Genomic DNA, 22,969 nt, shown 5'->3' with positions numbered 1-22,969 from the left:
GTAAAAATGACTGTAAAACATTATAGCTCTCTGGGTGCTTTTATTGTCTATTTGTGGAGAGATCTTTTTCTGTATCAGACTGAAACAATGAGGCTATTTAAAGTGTCCGTAGGAGGTGAGACACTGCTGCGGTATGTCGTGGGGTCGTCTCGTGTAGACAACTCAAACATACTCATACTTAAGTGCACTCATTTATTGCATTAAAATAAAACGTTTTCAGTATTTTTCCTAAATCTTTATGAATGAAACAAAACTATTTACAACAGTGTCATGACATTCGTACATTTACCTGAGTGAGAACATGAGTCACAGTGTTTTAAACAGCGCTTTAAGCATAACTATAGACATATATGATCATACTGTATACTGTATTTACACTATTTACACAGACGTTTGACCGTTACATCAACTACATGTATATACATTCGCCATCGGGTTATCCACATCTATATAAAGAAGACATACTATGCAAAATCGTGATCGTTTTTCCTCACCATGTTTAACTGACTCATGCTTATCTTTACCTCCTGCATTTAAAGTGCATATGACAACACAAGAACATGTCTGTGTAACCCCTCAGTCGTCCAGGTATGAGCCATAGCAAAAGACAAATTTAAATTCTGTCAACTGGACGTCCAAGTGGCTTCTTCAGTTCTGGACAGATTGCTGGTGGACACTGTCTTATATCTGTCTGAAAGGAGGAGCTAACTACACCGAAACACCGATTTGTTTACAGTTTCTGAGTCATGGCGCCTGATTCGTCTGTTATTAATGTTCATATCTTGATTTATGGACACAACAGTGAAAATAAAAACCCCACGATCATCCCCACAGGTTAATACGAACATTTTAAGACTAAAATGAGCAGTTACAGACAGAGGGGTGACAATTTTTCAATGTAAAGTGAATTGGAGCCAGAGTGGATGGAGCCGGACGTGCGCTCATGCTCACTTCCTGTTTGGAACGTGGCGGCTAGCAGGTTAGCTATGTGCATTTATATAAACAGTCTCTAGTACTATCCCACCAAACCAGAAAAAGTAATAATTAGCAAAACAAATAAACATGTCATATGCACTTGAAGGCTTGAGGGGTTCAAAAATGTGTTTTTGCACCTACTCCCCATCCCCGCTGATAATGAATTTTTAAAAATATACACAACATAGCTAAAATGTCTTGTGTGATATATTGAAATGCTGCAGCAAAGAATAATTTTTGCGATTTTGAACAGGAAGTCGCTGCGTCCCGGTTAATTATTAAGACGTTTTGCTGTTTACAATGAGCAAAATGTTAAATAATGATCTAGATACAAACACCAGAGAAAGCATAATATCTCGAATTTAAAACATTCACGCTCTTAAATGTAATTCTCACCAGTTTCACAGGTTTGTAGTTCTAAGTTAGCGGCTAAGTCTTTTTAATATCATAGAGTCGGATGGTGCGCTGCTGCATCTCATCTCCCCTGCAAATAAACACAATGATTTCACAGTTAATCCAAAGTGAGAACGGCGAAAGACTGGTGTGAAACGTGCAGTATTATCTGTGTGATTGACGTACCGAAGGAGGTCTCACTGGTGATAACAAGTTTGGTGTGATCGGTTTGTTCTGCAGCCCTGGAATCATGGCTCCCCCTCCCATTCTAGGTCCAGGCTGAAACACGGAGAGTCCAGTGTAAACAGAGATTGTGTACATTTTGTTCTTTTCGGTCGCACATCTCTGGGTCGACCTGCTCCTGAGGTGAACTATGACCGTGGAAATGGCCTCCCTCTCGTTATCTCACACTCACCATCCTTCCTGCCACTGCTGCCGTTCTGCTGTGTCTGACTGGGCACCTGACGCCACACTCGACTATGTAAACATGACTGCGAGCGACGGTAAAAGACAAAAGTGAAATCTGCCAACTGGACAAAAACGGAGGAGTGAAGACGTTTCGCTGCTGATCCGAGCCGCTTCGATGAGCCAAGAAACGTCTTCACTCCTCCAACTTTATGTCCAGTTGACAGATTTTACTTTTGGCTTTGACTTTAGACTGAGGGATTACACAGATATAAATGATCAACTTTGGTCTTTTTGATTGAAAAGTCCACAGCCACAATCCTCTGTCAGTGTAAGTATGTGGTTTGGAGCAGACATTGGAGCAAGTGATTTGAGTTATTTACAGATAGTTAATTAGTAAATTATCACATTTTTATATAGTACTTTTCCACCTTCAAGACACTCAAAGCGCTAAACATCAAGTAACCACTCACCCAGTCATACACAGACACTGGGGGTGAGGTGGGTTAAGTATCTTGCCCAAGGACACAACGATTGCACCGCCAACATGTGGGACAGTGGATCTAACTCCTCTACCAGTGATGTTTATATCAAGAGCAGGATTCGAACTGCCAACCTTCAGATTATGGAAGAAACACTCTACTACCTGAGCTACTGTCGCCCCTTAAACACAGATTTTAAGTATGTCTTGTTTATGTTCATAAGATTAATACACAAAGTCATTTTAATGTAGATTTTGAAAAGAAAAAAGTGTGATTTTATTTAGTCTTTTTTGCCACATAGCCCCGCCCTTATTTCTCTCCTAGCGCCGGACAACGCTGCGTAGTGAGGGAAAAATTATTATCAGCATTACTTGGTTTGATATAATCGTAATTTCATGCACGACCCATCGTTTATGGACTGTGAAGATGGGCAGATTATTGAAATACTGATGAAATTGTGGATGTTTTTTTGAATATAGTGTAACGATCTAATGTTTTTGTGTTTAGTTCAGATCAGAGTTGACATCTTTTGTTGTTCTTGTAACTGTTTTTGTGTTAATGTAACTGCTTTTGTATGTGACACTTGGTTTCTATGTTTGAAAATGGGCTCTTGTGAGTTGAGACTGTTGTTTTGCTCTTGTTTTGGCGTGAGTTACAGTCTACAGTAGCTCTTGTTTTCAGAAAATAACATGTTCCTTATAACAGAAAGCCACAGTATGTAAAATTTGAGTATTAAGTATATGGCGTTCAAAACAAAATGCTGATTTGTACGGCTTTACTGGTAAATTAGATATTCCAAGTGCATCTCAACTTCAATCTTTTGGTCATATTTTGCAGAGGATTATGTATTTTTACAATTTTAGTCATGTTAACTGTTTCACTTCTTATATAGTATGAAACTAAGAGTTGTTTTGCCATTTAGACATGTACATTTAGATTATTATACATTTACAAAAATAGGCAGTTTATTAAAAGTTAGGCCTATATCAAATAATAGTTTAAGAATATGTCTGCTGCTTGTTCAATTCTGGTCTGAAGGGAGGAGCAAACTACACTAAATATGTTTATGTGAAGCTCTAGACCTTAAAAATCTATAATATTACATCATGAAGCTTAACAATTAGCTCATAATAAACAATAAGTATGTTTACCTTACAGGTTGCCACTTCTGCCTTGGCCAACTTCAGCTGATCTTGTACTATGGCCAACCGGTCCTCCTCCAGTTTCTTCTGGTTTCTCAGTCGGTTTTGTTCGTTCAGTAACCTCTCCACCTTCAAACGGACAATACAGCTTAGTCTAAACATGTTTATATATGCAGTACACCAAATGATAATGTGGAATTAAGGCACACTCAAAACTGGGACAAAGCCTGTAACTAAACCAGACCTTGTGCATAAGACAGGGTTAGACTACTCATTTCACTACATAGTTAAGTTACAACATAGTTAACATGATAATATTTGAGATTTTAAATACCTTAACCTTTTTTTTTTCTAGTTTTTGGTTTATAATTTTACTTCCTGGTTGGACACAGACAGCAGATATGAAATGCTTAGAGATAATTCCAACTATAAGGTCAGCAAGGGCCAAAACTTGTCTAATTTACATGATAACTATGATTAGACTAAGAAAAATAAACTGCCAGAAAAATGCATTATTTGCCTTGCAGTTACTTTTGGTGTTGATGACAGATTCAGAAGGCATTTTATTTTAGAAATGAGAACTACTTCCTGTATATTTGTACTTTTTTTTCTCCATTTTTTTCCACAAACTGACACTTAACTTAAAAACTGTGATAAATATTTACAACAGATATTATCCCAAAACATGAAAACCTGTCATATGCACTTTAACCAAACTAAAGTAAACTGGGCTCAAAGCAGGACCAACCCAGGACCAAACCAGGACCAAACCAGGACCAAACCAGGACCAAACCAGAACATGTGTGAAGCTTACATCACGTCTCCTCGTCGTACCTGGTTATCATGGTTCTTCTGCTTCAGCTCCAGTTGTCTGGCGGCCTCGGCGGCGTTCTCTGCCCGAGTCGTCTCGCACACTTTCAGGTCGGACTTTAGGTTTGTGTTCACCACCTCCATGCGACTGGACAAGGCCTGTATCTCTGCCACCTGCAAACAAGCAACAATTTGATCACATGTTATAAAATCGACAGACCATCAATAACAACCAGCAACTCCGATGTGAAAAAACAGCTTGAACATGTCATAATTAAATCAAACCGGCTCAGCAAGATGAATTTTCACAATATTCCATCTGGTTCTAAAGAGGAACTCAACACTAAATGCAATATTTTTTTTCAATACTAGTGTTTTTTGGCATCTTTAGTGCAAACTGGGAAAATTGACAAGTCTAAAACTGAGTGTGTGCTGCCTTCAGTGGCCTCTGCAATTTCCAGTAGTTGGTGACTTCACGCATGACTACCCAGGTGTTTCTGATTTCAAACACCTGGCTGCAGGGGCGGAGTTTGCAGTGCGGGCCGTTCTCTCTCCTCACTCTCCCCTTTAAGGCTGGTTTCAAATCTACGTGGATGCTTGTACACGATAAACATCAACGTAGATTTGAAGATTCAGCCAAAAAGTTTCTACGTGTCAAATTTCGGCCAAATGCAAAGGCTGTGTTTGGTTGATGTACAAACACTATGCGGAGAACTGATTTAAAACAGCTCAGAACAGCTACAGTTTGCAAATGAATCGTTCCCACAATGCACCTGGACCTTGATTAGCTCTGGTATGGTTCAGGTTTGTGAAATATAAATCAGCCTTTTGTCCTCCAAGCACTGCCCAGTTTAGTGGCTCTATTTGAAATGTGGCTGTGGGCGGAGTTTAGGTGTTTAATCCCACTTTAAATTGTCGTTCAGACCAATCACAGAGCAGTGTGGTGGTTTGGGTGGAGCCAAAGGTGAACCTAAATAAACGTGGCAACGCAGACAGACGTACTTCAGCTTCTTTTGGCAGAAATACACAGTAAGATCTTTGTGCATTTGTGCATAGGGAACGTCTGTTGTTTTCTCTCAAATAGATGTAATAAAAGTTTGATTTTTGTTACAATCCTTCAGTCAATCGGTTTTGAAGTTCGTAATTGCACGTTCTGCCTTTTTCCGTCATATCACTCTCTTCAAATTACAACTTTAAATAGTCCTAAAAGTTCCCAAGCAGAGCGCAAATAAAATCATACACAAAATCATTTCCTGAAACAAAAAAGAAACAAAAACATGCACAAAACCGTTTTGTTCTTTAAGACAGATTTTAGCTCCTGTGTTTTTCACTGTTTAGACAAAGGCGGGTCAAGCTGAGGACGGGGATATTTGCCGGTGCAGTTCCAGCAGACGTGCACTCTCACTGTTTTGACCCTCAGAGGACAAATGTGTCTCTTCATTTTTTAGGAATTAGACAGTTCCAGCTTCCTCCTATCAGACTGACTTCCTGTCCGACGCACAGCTAGGAAAATTCCAGTGGTTTAAGGAAATCTGAAGATGGCAGAGGAATCGGAAATGCTTAACTTTAGAGGCAGGTTAGCGTGATCGAACAGGTACAAACTAAAGCTAAATCATGCGCTATAGAAGACTTATATTTGGCTTCATAAAATAATTCTGAAATTTGTGGAAAATAAAAATACCTCCACAGATTTTGACTTTTTATTTTATTAAACTAATGACTCTATGGACTTTTTTCACTGGGAGCTTTTCCTACTTATTGTAGCATGTTAACAACATGTGGGAAAACATTCTAATGGGCTTCACTTCCTGTTATATGCTGCCATTTTGAGAATAGTTGACCGTTCAAATGACAGGATATTTTGATTTGAATTGCTAATCGTTATGGCAACAGTCCCTATTCTGGGATCCGAGGATATAAATACTGGACTTTTAATTGTGTCAAATCCAGTTGACACGATATGCTCGGGGGGTTTTTAACTGGCAGGTTTACAGCGAATCTTTTGTTTAAAAACGCACGGGATTTGGAGCAGAGTTTGGACTTTAAATACGGTTTTACCCATTAAATTAAATATAAAAGCCATATTCATCTGTTTAAATGTAAAATGAGATCAAGGAATAAAAGGCAAACTATTTATTTTTTACCATATCGCTCAGCCTTAATTTAAAATAATGTAATGATCTGATATTTAGTGTTTAATTCAGAATTGACACTTTTTGTTGTTCTTGTAATGGTTTATGTGTTGTCTCTTTTGTATGTGACACTTGGTTGCTTTGCCGACACGTTAATATGAAGCTTCAATTCATCAGATCCTGGTCTGTTTTGGAGACCGCTGTTGTTTTGCTCTTGTTTTGGCGTGGGGTTACGACCGACAGCAGCCCTTGAGTTGAGGAAATAAACACAACCAGCAATTTGCCGTGTTTACTTACACCAGAACGCTACAATACAACCCCTACTGCAAGTTAATCAATTAATCACAACTAATTAAGTATTGGAATAATCATTAACTGGTCTATACTTAGACTCCATGACCTGAGACATGAGGTTTTAGGCCTAAGACTGAGTTGAAATTACATCAAAATGAAACAGGAAATGTGTCAGTTTTGTACTTTTGATGAAAACACTTCCATCTGTTAGTAAAAGTCATCTTCAAGTTGCTTCATATCAGCTTTATCTGGGTAAAATCGAGTAAAAATACCATATTCACATTCACTTTCACATTCAAAACAACTATCTGTTAACTGAAAGAAACATCTCACAGTTGTCACGATACTAAAATTTCACACGATCATAACAAAAAACACTTTATTTAGACCATAGAATGTGATTTTCAAGATTGAATTGCACTTTCCTTTATATTCCCAGGTGGCCTTATATCTGTTTATCGAGTATCTAGTTTTGATATTAGTTTTAGCATCTGGTTTTCGATACTTTTGACAGTTAATCTGATCGGTTTGAGCTTGCACACTCACATTGTCTCCCATTACGTCGAGGTAGATCTGGAATTTTTTCTCGACGTCGCTGGAGAGGTTGGTGCAGCTGTTGCGGATTTTCTCCATCTGCTCGGCCTGACTGGAGCAGGAGAGGTGGAAGCTCATCTGATGGGGGAACAGGGTGTTGATTTTCTTCAGGAACTCACTGGTCACGATCTTGATTCCGTCCAGTGATTGAGCAAAGTCCTCCTTACACTTCCTACATGTGAAACAAAAAATATTACAGCTAGAACTATAGATGGCATATTATTACATTACAGGTTATGGACAGTTTTGCTTCTGCTTTGACAATGTTGGGAGATATAGGATAATTTAATTCAGTTTTATTTATCCAGCACATTTGAATACAACTTCAGCTGCCGTAAGTGTTTCATATAAAAAATCTACAAAAAAAAACCCCAAAACAAATATAGAGATAAGACGTTACAGAGGCAAAGTACGATAAAACTATAAAACATCAAGATATCCTGTTAAATGCCAGGGGGAAAGCTGGGTTTTGAGAGGATCTGACAGGCAGAGGGCGCTGTTCAATAATCTAGGGGCTGACAAAGAAAAGGATTCTGTCACCTTTGAGTCTGGCTTTGGGATAATAGATAAAAAAAACAAGAACTGCTAATGTTGATTTGATTTGATTTTATTAAAAAAACACTAAAATACCGTTTAATTTCACAAACACTGACAAGGCTAACGTTTGATCTGTGAAACTGAACTCAAAAACTGTCACATTTCTTCCTTTAAAGCCTGAACTCTGCTCCAAACCACATGTTTTTACTGACAGAGGATATTTAAATAGATGTAAATTCAAAAGAAGCTGCTCGTTTGATACAACTGGATTTGAATTTTCGACATGTTACAACTGCTAACAGTTTAATTTCAATATATATTTAGTTTCCTGACCAGTAAACTGCAAATGTTAGATCCGAGCATTGTTCACAGTGATGTTGGTTTTGGTTCGGAGGCACCTATGGCACAGATTGGCTGCCTGATTTGTGTCAGTCTACTCCAGGGCAGCTGTGGCTACGCAAAGAAACTCACCATCACTCTGAGCACTATATAACTCAAATGTATTATTATTATTATGTCTATTAACACAATAAATTACGTTAGAGGGTTAGTGAGCCGGCGAAACAAACTAAACTTGGTCTGAAAAAAGAATCTATTGGATCGTAGTAAATTATGTTTCGCCTGATCTCTTGCATAGTCTTTAAACACCGTCTTTGTAGTTGACTAACGAAATTCTTGCTCATGCCCTGTTGATCGATTAGTTGACGAAAAAGGCGGCGTGGCAAAAACTCTCAAAACTATTACGTAGCTGTCTGTATCTGACCCAAACTACACTCACAAGACGACACCTGCAGGGGGAGTTCATGCAAAAACTAGTACTTATGCAGAAAAAAGGCTAACTTGTGATACGTGAGTTTAATCTGTCTTTTTACGTTCTCCTTTCTGCTGTTGTTTCATTTACACCTTTATTCCTTGATAGACGAAGACACCATCGACCGATTAAACAGCTAAACGACTGAAGAACTACAGCCCTGTTTCACAACTGAGAAATAAATGGAGTCTAAACTGGGTGGTGTACCTGGAGTAGACGGTGAGCTGCTCCTTTAACATGGCGTTCTCCTTCCTCTGAGTGATGGCTTCCTGGTGGTGTAGGTTTCTCTCTTTATCAGCCGTGTCTCTCTCCTGACTCAGGTAGTTCACCATCTGAGTGAAGTTAGCCTGAATCAGGTCTATCATGGCCTTCTGCTGAGCGTTAAGGGTCTGGAGGGTCTTCACTTCACCTGCAAGAGACACGAGGAAGGCCGATGTGTTCAGTTATGTTCAGAAATATCTGTGGTTTGGTTTTTTTTAACAATTCTAGCCAACACATTCATATTGGTGATTCATGGAGATGTTTGTGTGTTACCATAGACTGTACATATAATTGGACGTAGCTTATTTGCTAGCTGCTGCTCTCCAAATACGAAGGCTACCGCTCCATCGACTCTGGCTCCAGTTCACTTTACATTGAAAAACTCTCACCTGTCTCTCTGTAACTGCTGCTGTCACGTTTGTCATTTTGGTCTTAAAATGTTCGCATTAACCCGCGCAACATGATCCTGGTGTTTGAACGTTAATAACACACAAATCAGGCGTCTTCTTTCTTCAACGACGCTTCGACTAACGTTAGCAACAGGTTTGATTGACAGCGTTGCTAAGCACTGTGGGTAATGAGTATTAGAAACTTATTTATCTCCATGGAGACAAGCAAGTGACAAGATGTAGAAGTATAACGGGCAAAGACGCCTCAAACTGGATAAATGAAAGATGGAGAGATGCTGTGGGACATTCCTGGTGAGAGTCTAACCAGATCTCCCAACAGAGACGTGTACATTGTGCAGCTTTAATGCACCTTTCTGTCTTTATTTATTCTTTAATTGTCAGAAAACATATACAAATCTACTAATTTTACAACCGAAAAGATGATTTGGACCAGATTTTGCTACTGTTACTTTCCCTGTGCAGTCCCTGAGCAGGTGAACACACGTTAAAAAACACACATTTCACTACAATTACACTATAAGACTAACAGTTTTTCATTAACATTAGCAGAAAAATACAATAAAACGTCCCCATGCCCAATATATGATGTTTCCTACAGTCCAAACCAATGTAAAAAATCATTATGTCCATTAAAAAACAGTATAAATGAACTAAACTGATGCCAACACATTTAATTATTTATATCCTATTTCTTTTTTTAACCTTATCCCACCCACTTTTACCATAAATGCAATTAAACTGCACTTTCTTTGCAGTGGCACTTCCGGTTAAGTGGGAATCCCATTCAATTCAATGGAGAATTTGGGAAATGTTTTGCAGCTAAAATTTGATATAAAGTAGATTAAATTGTGTAAAATGTTCTATGTTCATGTGACCAACAAATCAACACTGCACTGGTTCTCTGGAGGCTTTAAAACAGCTTAAAACAACTTATTTGCTGTTGTTTTGCAGCCCCGTGCAAAATAAAACAACACGAATGAAGGTGGAGACATTTTAGTTTTGATATTGGACTAAATTATATCTGAAGGAGCTCTGCAAGCAACAAAAATGTTCAAATCCTTTCATATTTATCTCTTGAATACTTACAAACAGTGGGAAAAGTAGCACAAACCCTTTCCCTAATGAGTTTTGAATAGGAGTAAATGTGACTGAATACTATACAAAAGTACACAGTTGAAGTATACGCTCTCGTCACAGTTTAACTCTACTCACTGCTGGCTGGGTTAAACACGATCGGGGGTTGGATTGGCGTGGTGCGTCCCATGCTGCGGGCCATCGCCAGCTGCTTCTCGAGGTCGCTCTGTGGATGGACAAAACACATAAGGGAAAATTAACTGTGCTGTATCTTTGCTTTTATTGCACTGACGCCCCATAGGAAAGCGCCAACAATGCCTCAGGAAATGATCCCTCTCTATAACGCGGAGATAAACACTGTAAAGAACGCTCATTTGTTTGTGTTGGAGATGAAATGATGATAAATGAAGCGAGGTAAAAATCCCATGTGTGCTAATAAATGTAATTAGAGATAATCTGGGTTAAACTGGAAAACAGAGATATTTAAAGATGAATTTTACTGAAATATGAATATTGTTGTCATAATTGTTGTTTTGGAGATATTCAAAATTAGAACATTAAGTATATCGTCTATAAAAGTGTAGTGTAGTCTCCCAAACAAGAGTAAAGTGATGTTTTTGCACTTTTATGGTTAATTTTCACATTTTGGACAAGACTTGAACTTCAAACAAGACATCTGCAAGTACATTTAACACATTTGAATGCAGTGTTTGAATATCTTCTGAATATTGTGACTGAGATAATGCAAAAAGATATCAAGATATTATATTTTGTCAATATTTCATTATTAATTTCTTCAACACAAATAGCCTAAGAGTTTACATCAGGACAAAACTGGACCCAAACCAGGACCGAATGAGGACAAACAATAAACAATAAACAATAAACATTTCACTCTTAATCAGTAATCCATGTCCACACTGGCACTTTTCAAAACTAAATTAAAAAGAGAAATAGTTTGCCAGCCCCATTGTGTAACTTTTCTGCAGGAGAATCCGTCACCGGTTGTCTCGCTTGTCATGACAACGACACAACAGTTTTAAACAAATCTTTCTCCTTTGGGACAAGCAAATGACACCGTTAGACCTAGTTACAGGTCAAGGGGCTCATTTATAAAACATGGAACATGAAATTCTTGCTAAAAGTGTGTATGGACCGAATGCAAACTTCCACAAACTTCCAAAAATTTTCACAAACTTCCACAATCTTCCTCAAACTGCCTCAAACTTCCATAAACTCCCTCAAACTTCCACAAACTTCTTTAAACTTCCTCAAACTTCCTCAGACTGCCGCAAACTTTCTCAAACTTCTACACGCTTCCTCACACTTCCTCAAACTTCCACAATCTTCCTCAAACTTCCATAAACTCCCTCAAACTTCCACAAACTTCTTTAAACTTCCTCAGACTGCCGCAAACTTTCTCAAACTTCTACACGCTTCCTCACGCTTCCTCACACTTCCTCAAACTTCCACAAAGTTCCTCAAACTGCCACAACCTTCCCCAAACTTTCCTAAACTTCCACACACTTCCTCAAACTTCCTTAAACTTCCTCAAACTTTCTCAGACTTTCTTAAACTTGCTCAAACTTCCACAAACTTCAACACACTTCCTCAAACTTCCTCAAAATTCCTCAAACTTTCTCAAACTTCCTCAGACTTCCCCAGACTTCCCCAGACTTGCTCACTTCTCGTCTCTCCGAGCTCAGATCTCCTTTTGTCTCATCATTCTGATGTTCAGGGCTTTTGGACTGGACCACTCATATTTATGTTAAGTTATGCTTTTGTAAATCCTAAACTTAAACGTGGAAAGTCATGTTTGTACATTTTGCCGTCTTTATGAACATGGAACATTCCAGGCAGGACATTAACATCTCCATACCTTCATATAATATATTTCATGTCTTATAAAAGCGGATTAAAGCTGTTTAAATGACCCTATGTTATAACTCTGACGTATAGAGAGGTGGATGCACTGACCACTTTCTTCTTGAACTCGTACTCGGTGGTGTTGGCTGCCGCCTTCACCGTCTCCAGCTCCTTCTCCACTGCCGCTTTCTCTGCAGCTTTAGCCGTGATCTGAGCGTTCAGGTCAACTTTGTCTTTACGCAGCTGCAGGTTGATCTCTCCCAGATGGTTAATGTTCTGCTCCAACTCCTGAACAGTACAACAGCAACATGAACACTTATATTTCATTTACATTATATTAGTACGTGCTAGTAGAGCTAATGTCACAGTACACAATGCACATTACACTGCCTGGTAAATATATGTGTATAACTATTTTAAAATCCAAGTATCCAGATTGTGTGTGTGTGTGGGGTTTTTTTTTTTTTTTTTCATTTTAGATATTGTACAGTTATTATCATGGATGTATTTTATATAACCCCAAATAATATACTTATTATTTGTAGTTTATGGTATTAATCATTGGATGCATTTAGGTTTTTTTTGGTTTTTTTTGTTTGTTTTTTTGTGTGTGTGGTTTTTTTGTTTTTTTTTGTTTTTTGTAGAATAAAAAAAATACATATATTTAAAAAAAATCTGAAAAAATAAGTCATTATACATTCATTTAACTGAATTATAGGCTATTTCTTAGATTGTATTTTTACTGTAATTATAGACTATGAGAAAAATAAACTCACTGCAATAATAAACCCAAACATTAACATCAGTAAAAGTGACTGACCTTCACCCTCTTCTCCTCTGCACTTTTCTCCGGCTGCCCGTACACCAGGAAGAGCACGAGACTGACGATGATGAGTGACTGGATGAGAGACGAAAAGAAAAACACAATCTTCACGTAGTAACCGCAGCTTTTGCCTCTGGGTCTGTGGAGCTCCCGTGCGTCCAGGCCCAACTTGGCCCGGGAGTAGCTGGAGCTGTACATGGCCGACGGGGGCGAAATGGTGGCGATGGAGAGAAGGTGAACCAAAGAGAAATGATTTTGGAAAAGTCTTCTTAAACGTGTCTTCTGGGGTGGAGCAGATAGTGGGGTCTATGTAAAAGTCGTATGTTGTGTATGTTCTGACCTCAGGAGCGCACGGGGACATGTTTATAAACGAGATGGAGACACACTTCCCCTGCATCCTGGATCCTCCCTCCCTCACTCCTCCTCGACTCGGGACTCTGCTCCAGCCCTGGTGAGAAATACGACTCCCCAGTGGCAAATTATTACACATTAGTACAGCTGATGAGATATTTTTTCCAATTATGAAACCAGTAGCCTAAGAAACTCACGAGCAAGTAGACCTTCAGTGTTTTTCCATGTTAAAATCTGGGTGAAATTAGCCAAATAAACCCGACATTACAGAAAAAGCTTATTCGAAACAGTTTTATCCATGTTATAACACTGTTCTCTAAGCATTAACGTACTTAGAGTTGAATTTTGACTTATTCCTGGATCTGTTTTGGGGTTTTGTACGTTCGGAAACCTTCTATTTTCCTCCATCTCCACCTCCATTTTAAAAAACACACATAGGGTTAAAACATGTCACAGCCATTTTTTAAAATTAACTTAATTAATTAACTTAATTTCAATTTGAAGAGGCAGGAGTTTTGCCTGGGATCCAGATTATAATTCTTCAATACTTTACGAAGATGTGAGTCTGAATCTTCCCGGTTTCAAATGGACGTGATTGACAGGTGGATTTGGGGACACGCCTGTCTGTATCTGGAAAAAAAAAGGGAAAAAAATATAACAGGGGAATGAAAATGTTACAATTTCTGCAGAATCAATGGGAGAAGCATGGGTTTTCCTAACGATTCCAGATATATCAGTTTGGATTTGCAGAGAAAACACAACAATATTGTGGTTCTACGTGTTAGTCTATAGTATCAAACTTAATAAAAAGGATAAAATGTCTTCTGAGGAGAGGGAATCTATAATAAAACATGAGATAAACAAATGGAAACAAACTGCACACTCCACACCAGTACAGAAAGACTAAAAGAAAGAAATGAAAGTGATTTACAACTTGTCAAAGCTGCTCAGAGCCCCATACGCTCATTATCTATTCACTCCACACTCGGTGATATTAAGCTTCTAATGTAGTCACAGCTGTCCTGGGGCAGACTGACAGAAGCGAGGCTGCCAATCTGTGCCATTGGTCTATGACTCAATGTGTGAATTTTTTTTTTTTTTTGGTGTAAAGTGTTTTAAGTGTCTTCAACGTTGAGAAGTGCTATAAAAATGTGACTTTTTAATAGCCAAACAAAAATGAAATGAAGAGAAAGAGCAAACTATTACCTCATCCTCTCTTTATCTGTTATTGTGTAATTCAGACAAACTGTACCCACAGAAACATAGTCTAAACTCAAGCAACACTCAGTAACTTTCCATGGATAAGTAGTCTAAACTAAAACAACACTGAGTAACTTTCCATGGATAAATAGTCAACTCTAACTAAAGCAGCTCAGTAACTTTCCATGACATATGTCCCATACAGACAAAAGGGAGGAATGTTCAGTGTAAATGTCGTATTTAAATATAGACAGACTCCGTATTATACTTCCTCCAGGTATAAACAATGTGAAGAGTTTAGAGCAAAAACGAGAATAACAGGCTAAAGACGACGTCGTTTCCTCAGGACAGAGGAAAGGAGTTGTCATGACGATGGAGGAGTGCAAAAAAATGCACACAATGGAGAGCTGTCGTTCTTTACTGATGAAGGAATAACAAACCAGACGGACACACCCTCTCCTCCTCTCGCTCACCCACCTCACGTCTCCTCTTCTCCTCTTTCACTCCTCCTTCACTTCCTCCTCTCTCTCACCCCCTTTCACTTCTCATCTCCCTGTCCTCGTCTCTCACCCCCCTCATCCTCATCTCCTCCTCCTTTCTCTCACCCCCTCTCACTCCTCATCTCCCTGTCCTCCTTTCTCTCACCCCCTCACTCCTCTCCTCCTTTCTCTCACCCCCTCTCACTCCTCATCTCCCTGTCCTCCTCTCTCACTCCCCCTCTCCTCATCTCCTCTCCTCCTGTCACAGCCTCTCTCTCACTCCTCATCTCCTCTGTCACAGCCCCTCTCTCACTCATCTCATCTCCTCCTCTGTCACAGCCCCTCTGTCACTCCTCATCTCCTCTCCTCCTCTCTCACAGCCTCCTCACTCCTCATCTCCTCTGTCACAGCCCCTCTCTCACTCCTCATCTCCTCTCCTCCTCACTCTCACACATCCTCACTCCTCATCTCCTCTCCTTTTTCTCACCCCGTCTCACTCTTCATCTTCCTCTCCTCCTTTGTCACACCCCCTCTCTCACTCCTCATCTCCTCTCCTCCTTTCTCTCACCCCCTCTCACTCCTCTCCTCCTCTTTCCCCAACCCCTCTCTCACTCCTCATCTCCTCTCCTCCTCTTTCACCCCTCCTCCACTTCCACCTCTCTTCTCCTCCTCCTCCCCCTCCTCCACCCCTCTCCTCCCCCTCTCTAGTGGTGGATAGATGACAGAATCCTGAAAAATCTGCTACAACAGATATTGACTTCAAATATCGGTTCAGCCGATATCTTGGTTTGTCATATAAATTGATGCAATATTGATCCTATTTACTGGCCCAGAAAGTCTTATAATTTTGAATTTTGATCAATTCAAAGTCGTTCTGTAGTTTTTTGAGAGATAAATATCAGCTCTTTCACACATTTGGATCAGGTTTGTCCTATGTTAATTTTGTTTAAAGGAAATAAATGTTGTTTTCAGTCTCTGCACTGGTATCGGTTGATATCGGGTATCAGCTGATAGTTATAGTATCGAAATTGGTATTGGAGCTGAAAATGGTGGATCGGCTCCTGGTCAAATCTATGGAGAGGTGATACCACTCAGTTAGAATGCCTGTTTTTTTGAGCAATAATGACACCCATAATATGAAATCAGAAATGGCAGATTGGTGTAAATGCAGATAAAATGCAAGCGAAACAATAACATCTCCATGGAGACAAGCATCCCCTCTGGCTCACCCCCTCTCTTTCCCTCCTCCTCCCCCCCTCTTCCCCCTCTCCCCCCTCTTCCGTGTGGCTTTGACGTGGGGCTGTTGTCTTTTCACATTGCTGCTGTTGTGAGCTTGCCTTTCGAAGCTTGGGGGGTTTTTCCTGCGCCCCATTGTCCAGCTGACAACCTGTCCTCACCGGAAAACAAAGTAATTTATGGAGTCGCGCTCGGGTTAGACTCAAAAAGTGACCACGACCAAGGAAACATGGAGGGAATCAGGCCCTGGACAAAAGCAGGAAGTCTAACGGTCAAAAAGACAGATAAAAACACACATGAAGATAAGTAAATAGAGTGAAAGGTGAAATGATCAAAACCAGTAAAGATAACAGAACCAGGGCCTTTACTGTGATCGATGAGGCAGGATACAGGACAGTGACAATGGGTTCACGTAGTATCAGAACTGTACTTTTTTGCTGGAAAAAAGTTTGAAAAATATGACTGCAGAGTGGTCAGAAAAATCAGCTCCCAGCGAGAAGGTTGTGGGTTGGAGCCTCGGTCTGTCAGCTAATAATCACTATAGATGCACATTATAGGGAGGTTTTTTTTGGAGAAATTGTACATAAAAGAAGTATTTTGGTCATGTTTTAACTGTTCTTCAGTAACATCAATGTTTTGCCCACTTGCCATAGGGATGTTGTTGTACTGCTTTCTCTGGAATGTCCCACAATATGGCATTCAGTGATTTGTCTTCATGGAGCAAGTGACGTCACCAGGAAGAATGCATGTTTTTACAAGTTTTTTTATTGTTTTATTTTATGTTATGGTATATGTTATGCTATGTTTATGGTATTTTTATTTATTTGCAGTACAAGCAGAGTAAATTAATACTACCAGATATTTAAGTTACACCTGAAATAAACCAGCAAGTCATGAATGTCACGATAAATGTTCATTGTTTTTGTTGAACATGTTGATACTAGAACATAATTTCACCAAATGCTCTTTTAATCTTTTGGTATTTTTGGATCACTGCATTTAATTTCTACTTGAGAATTATTATTTTAAAGTAACACTGTCCACAAATTGAGTTGTATTAATATTAAATTTGCTTCCATTTAGCATCAGTATTCAAAATTTAATACACACAGTGCACTGGATCAATTAACATGAAGTTCACCTCTTTGCTGAATAGTAATAATTCTTGGCCTCTAATGGATCTTTGCTGCCACCTGCTGACAGAAAAGCAGAAGTGACAATAACAGTCAAACAATATAAACATTTTGTCATAAAAAGTAAATTATTTATTATACTTCCGCACGTTAAGTTAACAGTATAATGGGACCCCCAAAAAGGAAAAAAACAATAAAAACATTAAAATAACTGGAAACAATGTGGTCTGAGAAAAGGGCCTGTAGTGTTACTTTTAAAGGTGCATTACGTAGCTTTTCTGATCTGACATCTGTCTCCATGGAGGTGTTATTGCTGAGCCTAGAATGAAACACAGTATAGCAGAAAACTTATTTATCGCCATGTCTTTGTTCACTTCAAGAATGTGTGATTTTGGGATATTTTTAGTAATTAAACACCTGTAGAAAATGAGATAGATTCAGTGTAATGCCAGATTGTGGAACATTGCACAATCTGGCATTACAATTAATCTATCTCAGGCAAAGCAATAACATCCCAACGGAGACAAGCAAGTCTATGACAAGTTACATAGTGCACCTTTAAGAACATAACAGTTACAAAATATCTTTCTATTTTGTATTTTCTGTTTTTCAACTGTCATCTTTTAAGTGCATGTCGTGTCTTTCATATCAGTTCATATCGTAGGTTTCCCTCGATTTATCAGCCCCAAAAAACACCAGTTTATTTAGAGAACTTCACAGTGGCTACATTTACATGGCCAGTCAAATCTGATAACCAGAGATTTGACTATTGATGTAGAAATGAGAACACATGGTATGTATCAGAAAGTAATCAGATTACTCACATCAAATGTAATTTTTTACAACTGATAACTCCAGGAGTCAGATCATGATCAGTTAAGATAAGATAGGCAGATGGAGTTTAGTAAATGAGAGTCTTCATACATTCGATTAAACAGTAGCTTCCACGTCCTGGGGCTCCTCCCCCTCCAGGAGGCTGTAGGAGGCGTGGCTTTGGAAGGGCCTCTGCAGTGGGTGGGACAAGAGCTTGGCCATGCAGTTGTGCAGTTCTATGGCAGGTCCACACAGAGACACCTCATAACGATAGCACATGCCTTTAGAGTCCAGGTTACAGAAGGATGTGTAGTTTTCCTGTAGGAAGAGAAGCAATCGCCAATGAAACGGTGGCACAAACCTGGTTTGTGATTAAGACTGAGATCCCGGATTCATTTCTGAAGTCAGTGGTCAACTTGGGTCTTTTTAATGGAGAGGTCTACAGTCGATCCTCTGTCACTAAAAGCACCGGGTCTAAGGCATATTTCAGACTTAAGAGTAATAATTTAACTACTTTTTGAGTAAAATAGCTAATAATAAAAGCCGGTATTGTTTAACCTTTATGAAATAAATATTACGATCAAATATAAAATTGAAATGAAAACATGATTAATCAATAATGAGTAGCACATTCTCGGGGGTGTATTTCAGCTGTGAATAAAATAAATCTTTACAAAATATGTACTTAAGCAAAGTAGCATCAAAGTATAATCATTTGTTTATCATACAGATCTTAATGCCTATTACCTTCTTTTAGTGTATAAACTTTTTTAAGGCAATAACTTACCCTCCAGCTCGTCTCATCTCCCTGTTCGTCCATGCCATTGTGAAGATACACAACATCAAAGAAGAAATATGGAGACTGAAGCATTTTCTGCAGAAAAAAAGATAAAACCCACAATTACTTTTATAAACTTTCAGATTTAGATCAAGTAGATAGAATTTATGTGAGATTAAAGCCCGTACACTGACGGCCTCTGAGGGGTTGAACTGTAAAGGTCCCGCTTGTCGACTGTAGATCAGAACAGTTCGGATCACGTACGGAGGAGGGATCGTCTGGACATTCTCCGTCATCGGCAACTCAATCTTCTGTCGACTACAGGTATTAAAAAAGTATGTAGGTATATAGGGACGTGCTTTTTAAAAATGTACATATTGTGTTATGTATATCAGTGTTTTATAAATTAACGAAGAATCATTTACTTACATAACATTGAGTAGATCTTCAAGGTCTGAAGAAACAAGTCAAGGTTGAACTGAAAGTATTTTAGAGTGCATCATTTGTAAATTATATATAAGAGTATAAATGCTTCACAACGCACACCACATCTGCTTAAAAAAAGTAAAGCTACCAATTGTAATTAGATCAGACACTGTTGTATTTTCAAATTACACCACAATATGCTATCTACATTACCTCAGTCTGACAGTGTGCCAGCTTTGGCCTGACAGAAGGAGACCAGAGAGCACAGGTGAGAGGAGGGGGAAAAACAGGTTTTGCATCTGCTATCGACTGGCAAAAAAGGGAAATCAACTTGCAGATGGTAGCTTTAAATGAGTTTTAAACAGTACTATTATAAAAGGATACTGAATGACTCGCACACGTTGGTCTCCAGGTCGTACAGGCAGCTGCACAGCTCTCTGGGGTCAGAGGTGAAGCCAGACAGCTGCACCACCACAGGAAAACACAAATGTACTTTCATTAAAGATGATGTTTAAACCTCTCAGTCGTCCAGGTATGATCAGTAATAAAAGAAAAATTCAATTCTGTCAACTGGACAAAAGTTTCACTCTAAAACTTTTGTCCAGTTGAAAGAATTTAATTTTTTCCTTTGCTACTTTTATTAAATATACAGAACATTATAAAAGTGAGAAGGAAACTCACCCATAAGGCGTCATCGTTGACCACCACCAGAGCAAACTCGTGCCGTTTGTCGATCTTGTGCTTCGTCCTCACAAACATTTCAATCATCTTCTGAGAAATGTTTAGGGCATTGGTTTTAGAACTGGATTCAAGCACAAATAATTAATCACTTGGACTGTAGTTGTTTACTTGATTTATTGGGCAATGGAGTCTTAGTCGACCAAAATGTGTATTAGTCCATTAATAACTTCATTTACTTTTTAAAGATTTACATGGGACAGCAGCAGAACAGACACATCAGTTAATGAATGAGTTTGCTGAAGATTTTTATTCTGGTAGACTATATGTGAAAAGGCAGATTAAACACAGGGGTAATAAATTTAACCTTTGTACAAATACAGTGCTTCCTAGTACTTTATTCTGCATGAACTCGTGTGTAGTGTTGTGAGTGCAGTTTTGGTCATATACACAGAGATATGTAGTAATAGTATTGAGACGCTTTGCCACGCCCCCTCTTTAGTTGACCAGTCGATTGGCAGGATGTGTCTTTAGTTGAAAAAGATTTTCTTTAGTCGACTACAGTGCTATTAATTACATATTATACCATACATACATACATATTTCACCAAGTAAATATACAACACTGAGCTTACCCATTAAAGGACTCCAACTTTGGCAGAGACATTTCTTCAGACAGATCTAAGCAGATAATCTAAAAGAAATAAATACAATAAATGCTGTATTTTTCGATAAAGCTAAAATAGTCCATAAACATAAATATGTTTATCTTTAAACTGGGCAATGGTGAGCTCAATGGTGCCTTTAAGAAGTAGCCATCTGGTTCTTCCAAGAGTATACTGTTAATTTAAGATTTTGTGAATTATTCAAATGAGGAATAGGAGGAACGAATGCAGCAAATGTCAATTTCTCAGCTTAAACTAGAGGTTTTATAAAGGATCATTTCACTTAACTTGTCATGAGTATCACCCACCCCAAACTGAACTGTTCAAGGCTCCTTCAGTATTATTATTAACACACTGAGAGAAACATACCACTTTCTCCGGACAGTTGACCCGTGGGACTCTCAGCTGGTACTCGGCTGGAGGGGGGATGCTGGCACTCATTGGGGGTTGGCTCTGTGCGAGTTTGGGTCTCTCTTTAACCACAGCAGCAGCCGCGGCATTAGAGCTTGGCCCTGCGGTACTAGGGCCGGCCACAGCAGCAGCAGCAGTAGGGGGCGCTGTTTGGGCTACAGTGACAGACACCGAGGCGGTGGTGGAGCTGGGAGGAGTGTCGCTGGTCGATGCTTCTCCCTCTCCCTCCACTCGGCTCCCCACTGCAGGCTGAGGAATGCTGCCGTTACTGTTACCTCCCAGGCTCCCCGTGCTCCCCCGACGGTCCTCTGCTCCCTCAGGATTGGAGCGAGTTCTGGGGCGCAGCTCAACCATTCGCTCCTCGCCATCAGCTGGACCTGGCTCTGGAGTATCCATGGATACAGATGTGTCTACAAGACATACAACTCATGAACGCTTTATAACACTTGTCACTTAAATTAACTAACTTCAACAATATTACATCACACTAGGCATGTCATGATATGAAATTTTAGTACGATTATTGTGAGAAAAAACACCATGATTTAAAAAATATTCACGACTATTGACACCAAAAGTATAATACTTAATTTTCTTTCATTTCTGTTCTCCAACATGTCAGTTTTTGGCCAGATTTATGAAAACAAACTTTATGAATGATCAAATAAAGGTTGAGGTGACATGAACTGCCAGATTAAAAAAAAAAAACAAAAAAAAACAACAATTTGCATCAATTGTAGTTTTTGGGACAATAGTTTGAATGAAAAAAAAAATAGTTATGATTATTGCTTTTTAAACAATGTATATTTTGTATCTTGCATTTATCTGCTGTAAATCAGTGGGTCGCTGTAGCTACTTCCCCTCTGTACTGGAACAATGGATGTACCCTTTGCTTTTGTTATCTTAAATCTGAATTAGGGAAGTCAATAAAGGTCGAGCAATTGTTGGTAAAAGTAACTGAAAAAAAAAATAAAAAATATAATAAATAACTTTTGACAGCGTTAAACACACTAACATATATCCACGTGAAATTGGGATGCTGTATTTAAGAATATTTACTGTAGCAGTCTCGCTTTACAACTACGATCTACAAAAAAATCTAGCTGCATTTATTAAAGATTAATTTTTATTGTAACATCCCGACTGTTCATCGCCAGTGCAGTTTGATGCGCATTAGCTGCTGAGCTGTTCAATGGGTCAAAAATCACTCAGGCTAAAAGTTTAAACTGTAAGAAAAAGACAAGCCATTAAAGAAATTACTTACCTGACAATAAATATGACAAAAAGTTTATAAACGCCAAGATAAGCGAGTAAATCTAGGAGCAACGCATTTGTTTTGAATCTGCTCGGACTATTTCCGCCTAAACGCCGCTGTACTTCCTGCTAGAGGCGAAACACCGCAGTGCATTGTGGGAACTGTAGTTTATATTAAAAAGACGCACTTAATCCAGTTTATCTTTTAATTTCAGAGTGGTTCTGCTTTCCTTCAATTGTGAATTTATCTGTAACTGATTTTTTATTTTTTTTTTTGTATTTTAATGTAAAAAATATATATTTGTGTATAACATATATGTAAACCTAAATAAACAATAACCACTTTCAGTCAGGTAAGGCCAGTGTTCCAGTTACAATGACACATAAAAACAATTCAATTGTCTGCATGTTTAAACCATTACGCTGGCTGCATTACATTTTGTATTGAAGGTTTGTGTGTGGAGCAGTGGTACTTGGCTTACATAGTGTTCCAGTGACAGGGTGTTAATAAAATGGAAGCTCAGTGTGGACAAAAC

The 22,969-nt window shown here is 38.8% G+C and overlaps 3 protein-coding genes across 4 annotated transcripts in view; 1 reads left to right on the top strand and 2 right to left on the bottom strand.

Moving 5' to 3' along the window:
• Window positions 1-22,969, top strand: part of ankmy1 (ankyrin repeat and MYND domain containing 1) — a 295,837-nt gene that overhangs the window by 147,745 nt on the left and 125,123 nt on the right. The window lies entirely within an intron of this gene.
• Window positions 181-13,346, bottom strand: plvapb (plasmalemma vesicle associated protein b). 2 transcript variants are annotated; one of them, XM_033965733.2, is made up of 9 exons: window positions 13,007-13,346; window positions 12,298-12,474; window positions 10,459-10,546; window positions 8,783-8,984; window positions 7,180-7,399; window positions 4,232-4,381; window positions 3,407-3,526; window positions 1,555-1,647; window positions 181-1,459 (listed from the first exon to the last, which is right to left on the bottom strand). In XM_033965733.2, exons 1-9 carry the CDS (start codon window positions 13,205-13,207, stop codon window positions 1,451-1,453), a joined length of 1,260 nt encoding a protein of 419 aa, XP_033821624.1. In that variant the 5' UTR covers window positions 13,208-13,346; the 3' UTR covers window positions 181-1,450. The 2 variants fall into 2 exon arrangements, with proteins under 2 accessions (XP_033821624.1, XP_055077430.1); XM_055221455.1 differs by lacking the exon at window positions 181-1,459 and having other exon boundaries at window positions 1,478-1,647; window positions 13,007-13,332.
• On the bottom strand, window positions 17,055-22,560 carry babam1 (BRISC and BRCA1 A complex member 1). Its single transcript, XM_033964926.2, has 9 exons — window positions 22,444-22,560; window positions 21,138-21,589; window positions 20,739-20,797; window positions 20,107-20,227; window positions 19,810-19,888; window positions 19,429-19,453; window positions 19,188-19,317; window positions 19,009-19,095; window positions 17,055-18,539 (listed from the first exon to the last, which is right to left on the bottom strand). The coding sequence occupies exons 2-9, from the start codon at window positions 21,573-21,575 to the stop codon at window positions 18,339-18,341; spliced, it is 1,140 nt and encodes a 379-aa protein (XP_033820817.1). The 5' UTR covers window positions 21,576-21,589; window positions 22,444-22,560; the 3' UTR covers window positions 17,055-18,338.

Source organism: Periophthalmus magnuspinnatus, chromosome 4 (assembly GCF_009829125.3).
Source record: "Periophthalmus magnuspinnatus isolate fPerMag1 chromosome 4, fPerMag1.2.pri, whole genome shotgun sequence".
Classification (NCBI taxonomy): Eukaryota; Metazoa; Chordata; class Actinopteri; order Gobiiformes; family Gobiidae; genus Periophthalmus; species Periophthalmus magnuspinnatus.
Note: the sequence above shows the minus strand (reverse complement) of the source record. Positions and strands in the feature narration are given on the sequence as shown.

Coding starts and splice junctions, on each gene's coding strand:
- plvapb (XM_055221455.1), bottom strand. CDS start 13,207: ATGTACAGCTCCAGCTACTCCCGGGCCAAGTTGGGCCTGGACGCACGG. Junction 8,985..10,458: donor CGTGTTTAACCCAGCCAGCA/GTGAGTAGAGTT, acceptor TGTCTCTTGCAG/GTGAAGTGAAGACCCTCCAG. Junction 3,527..4,231: donor AGAAGAACCATGATAACCAG/GTACGACGAGGA, acceptor GTCCGTTTGAAG/GTGGAGAGGTTACTGAACGA.
- babam1 (XM_033964926.2), bottom strand. CDS start 21,575: ATGGATACTCCAGAGCCAGGTCCAGCTGATGGCGAGGAGCGAATGGTT. Junction 20,798..21,137: donor TCAACTGTCCGGAGAAAGTG/GTATGTTTCTCT, acceptor TATTTCTTTTAG/ATTATCTGCTTAGATCTGTC. Junction 18,540..19,008: donor GAGATGAGACGAGCTGGAGG/GTAAGTTATTGC, acceptor CTCTTCCTACAG/GAAAACTACACATCCTTCTG.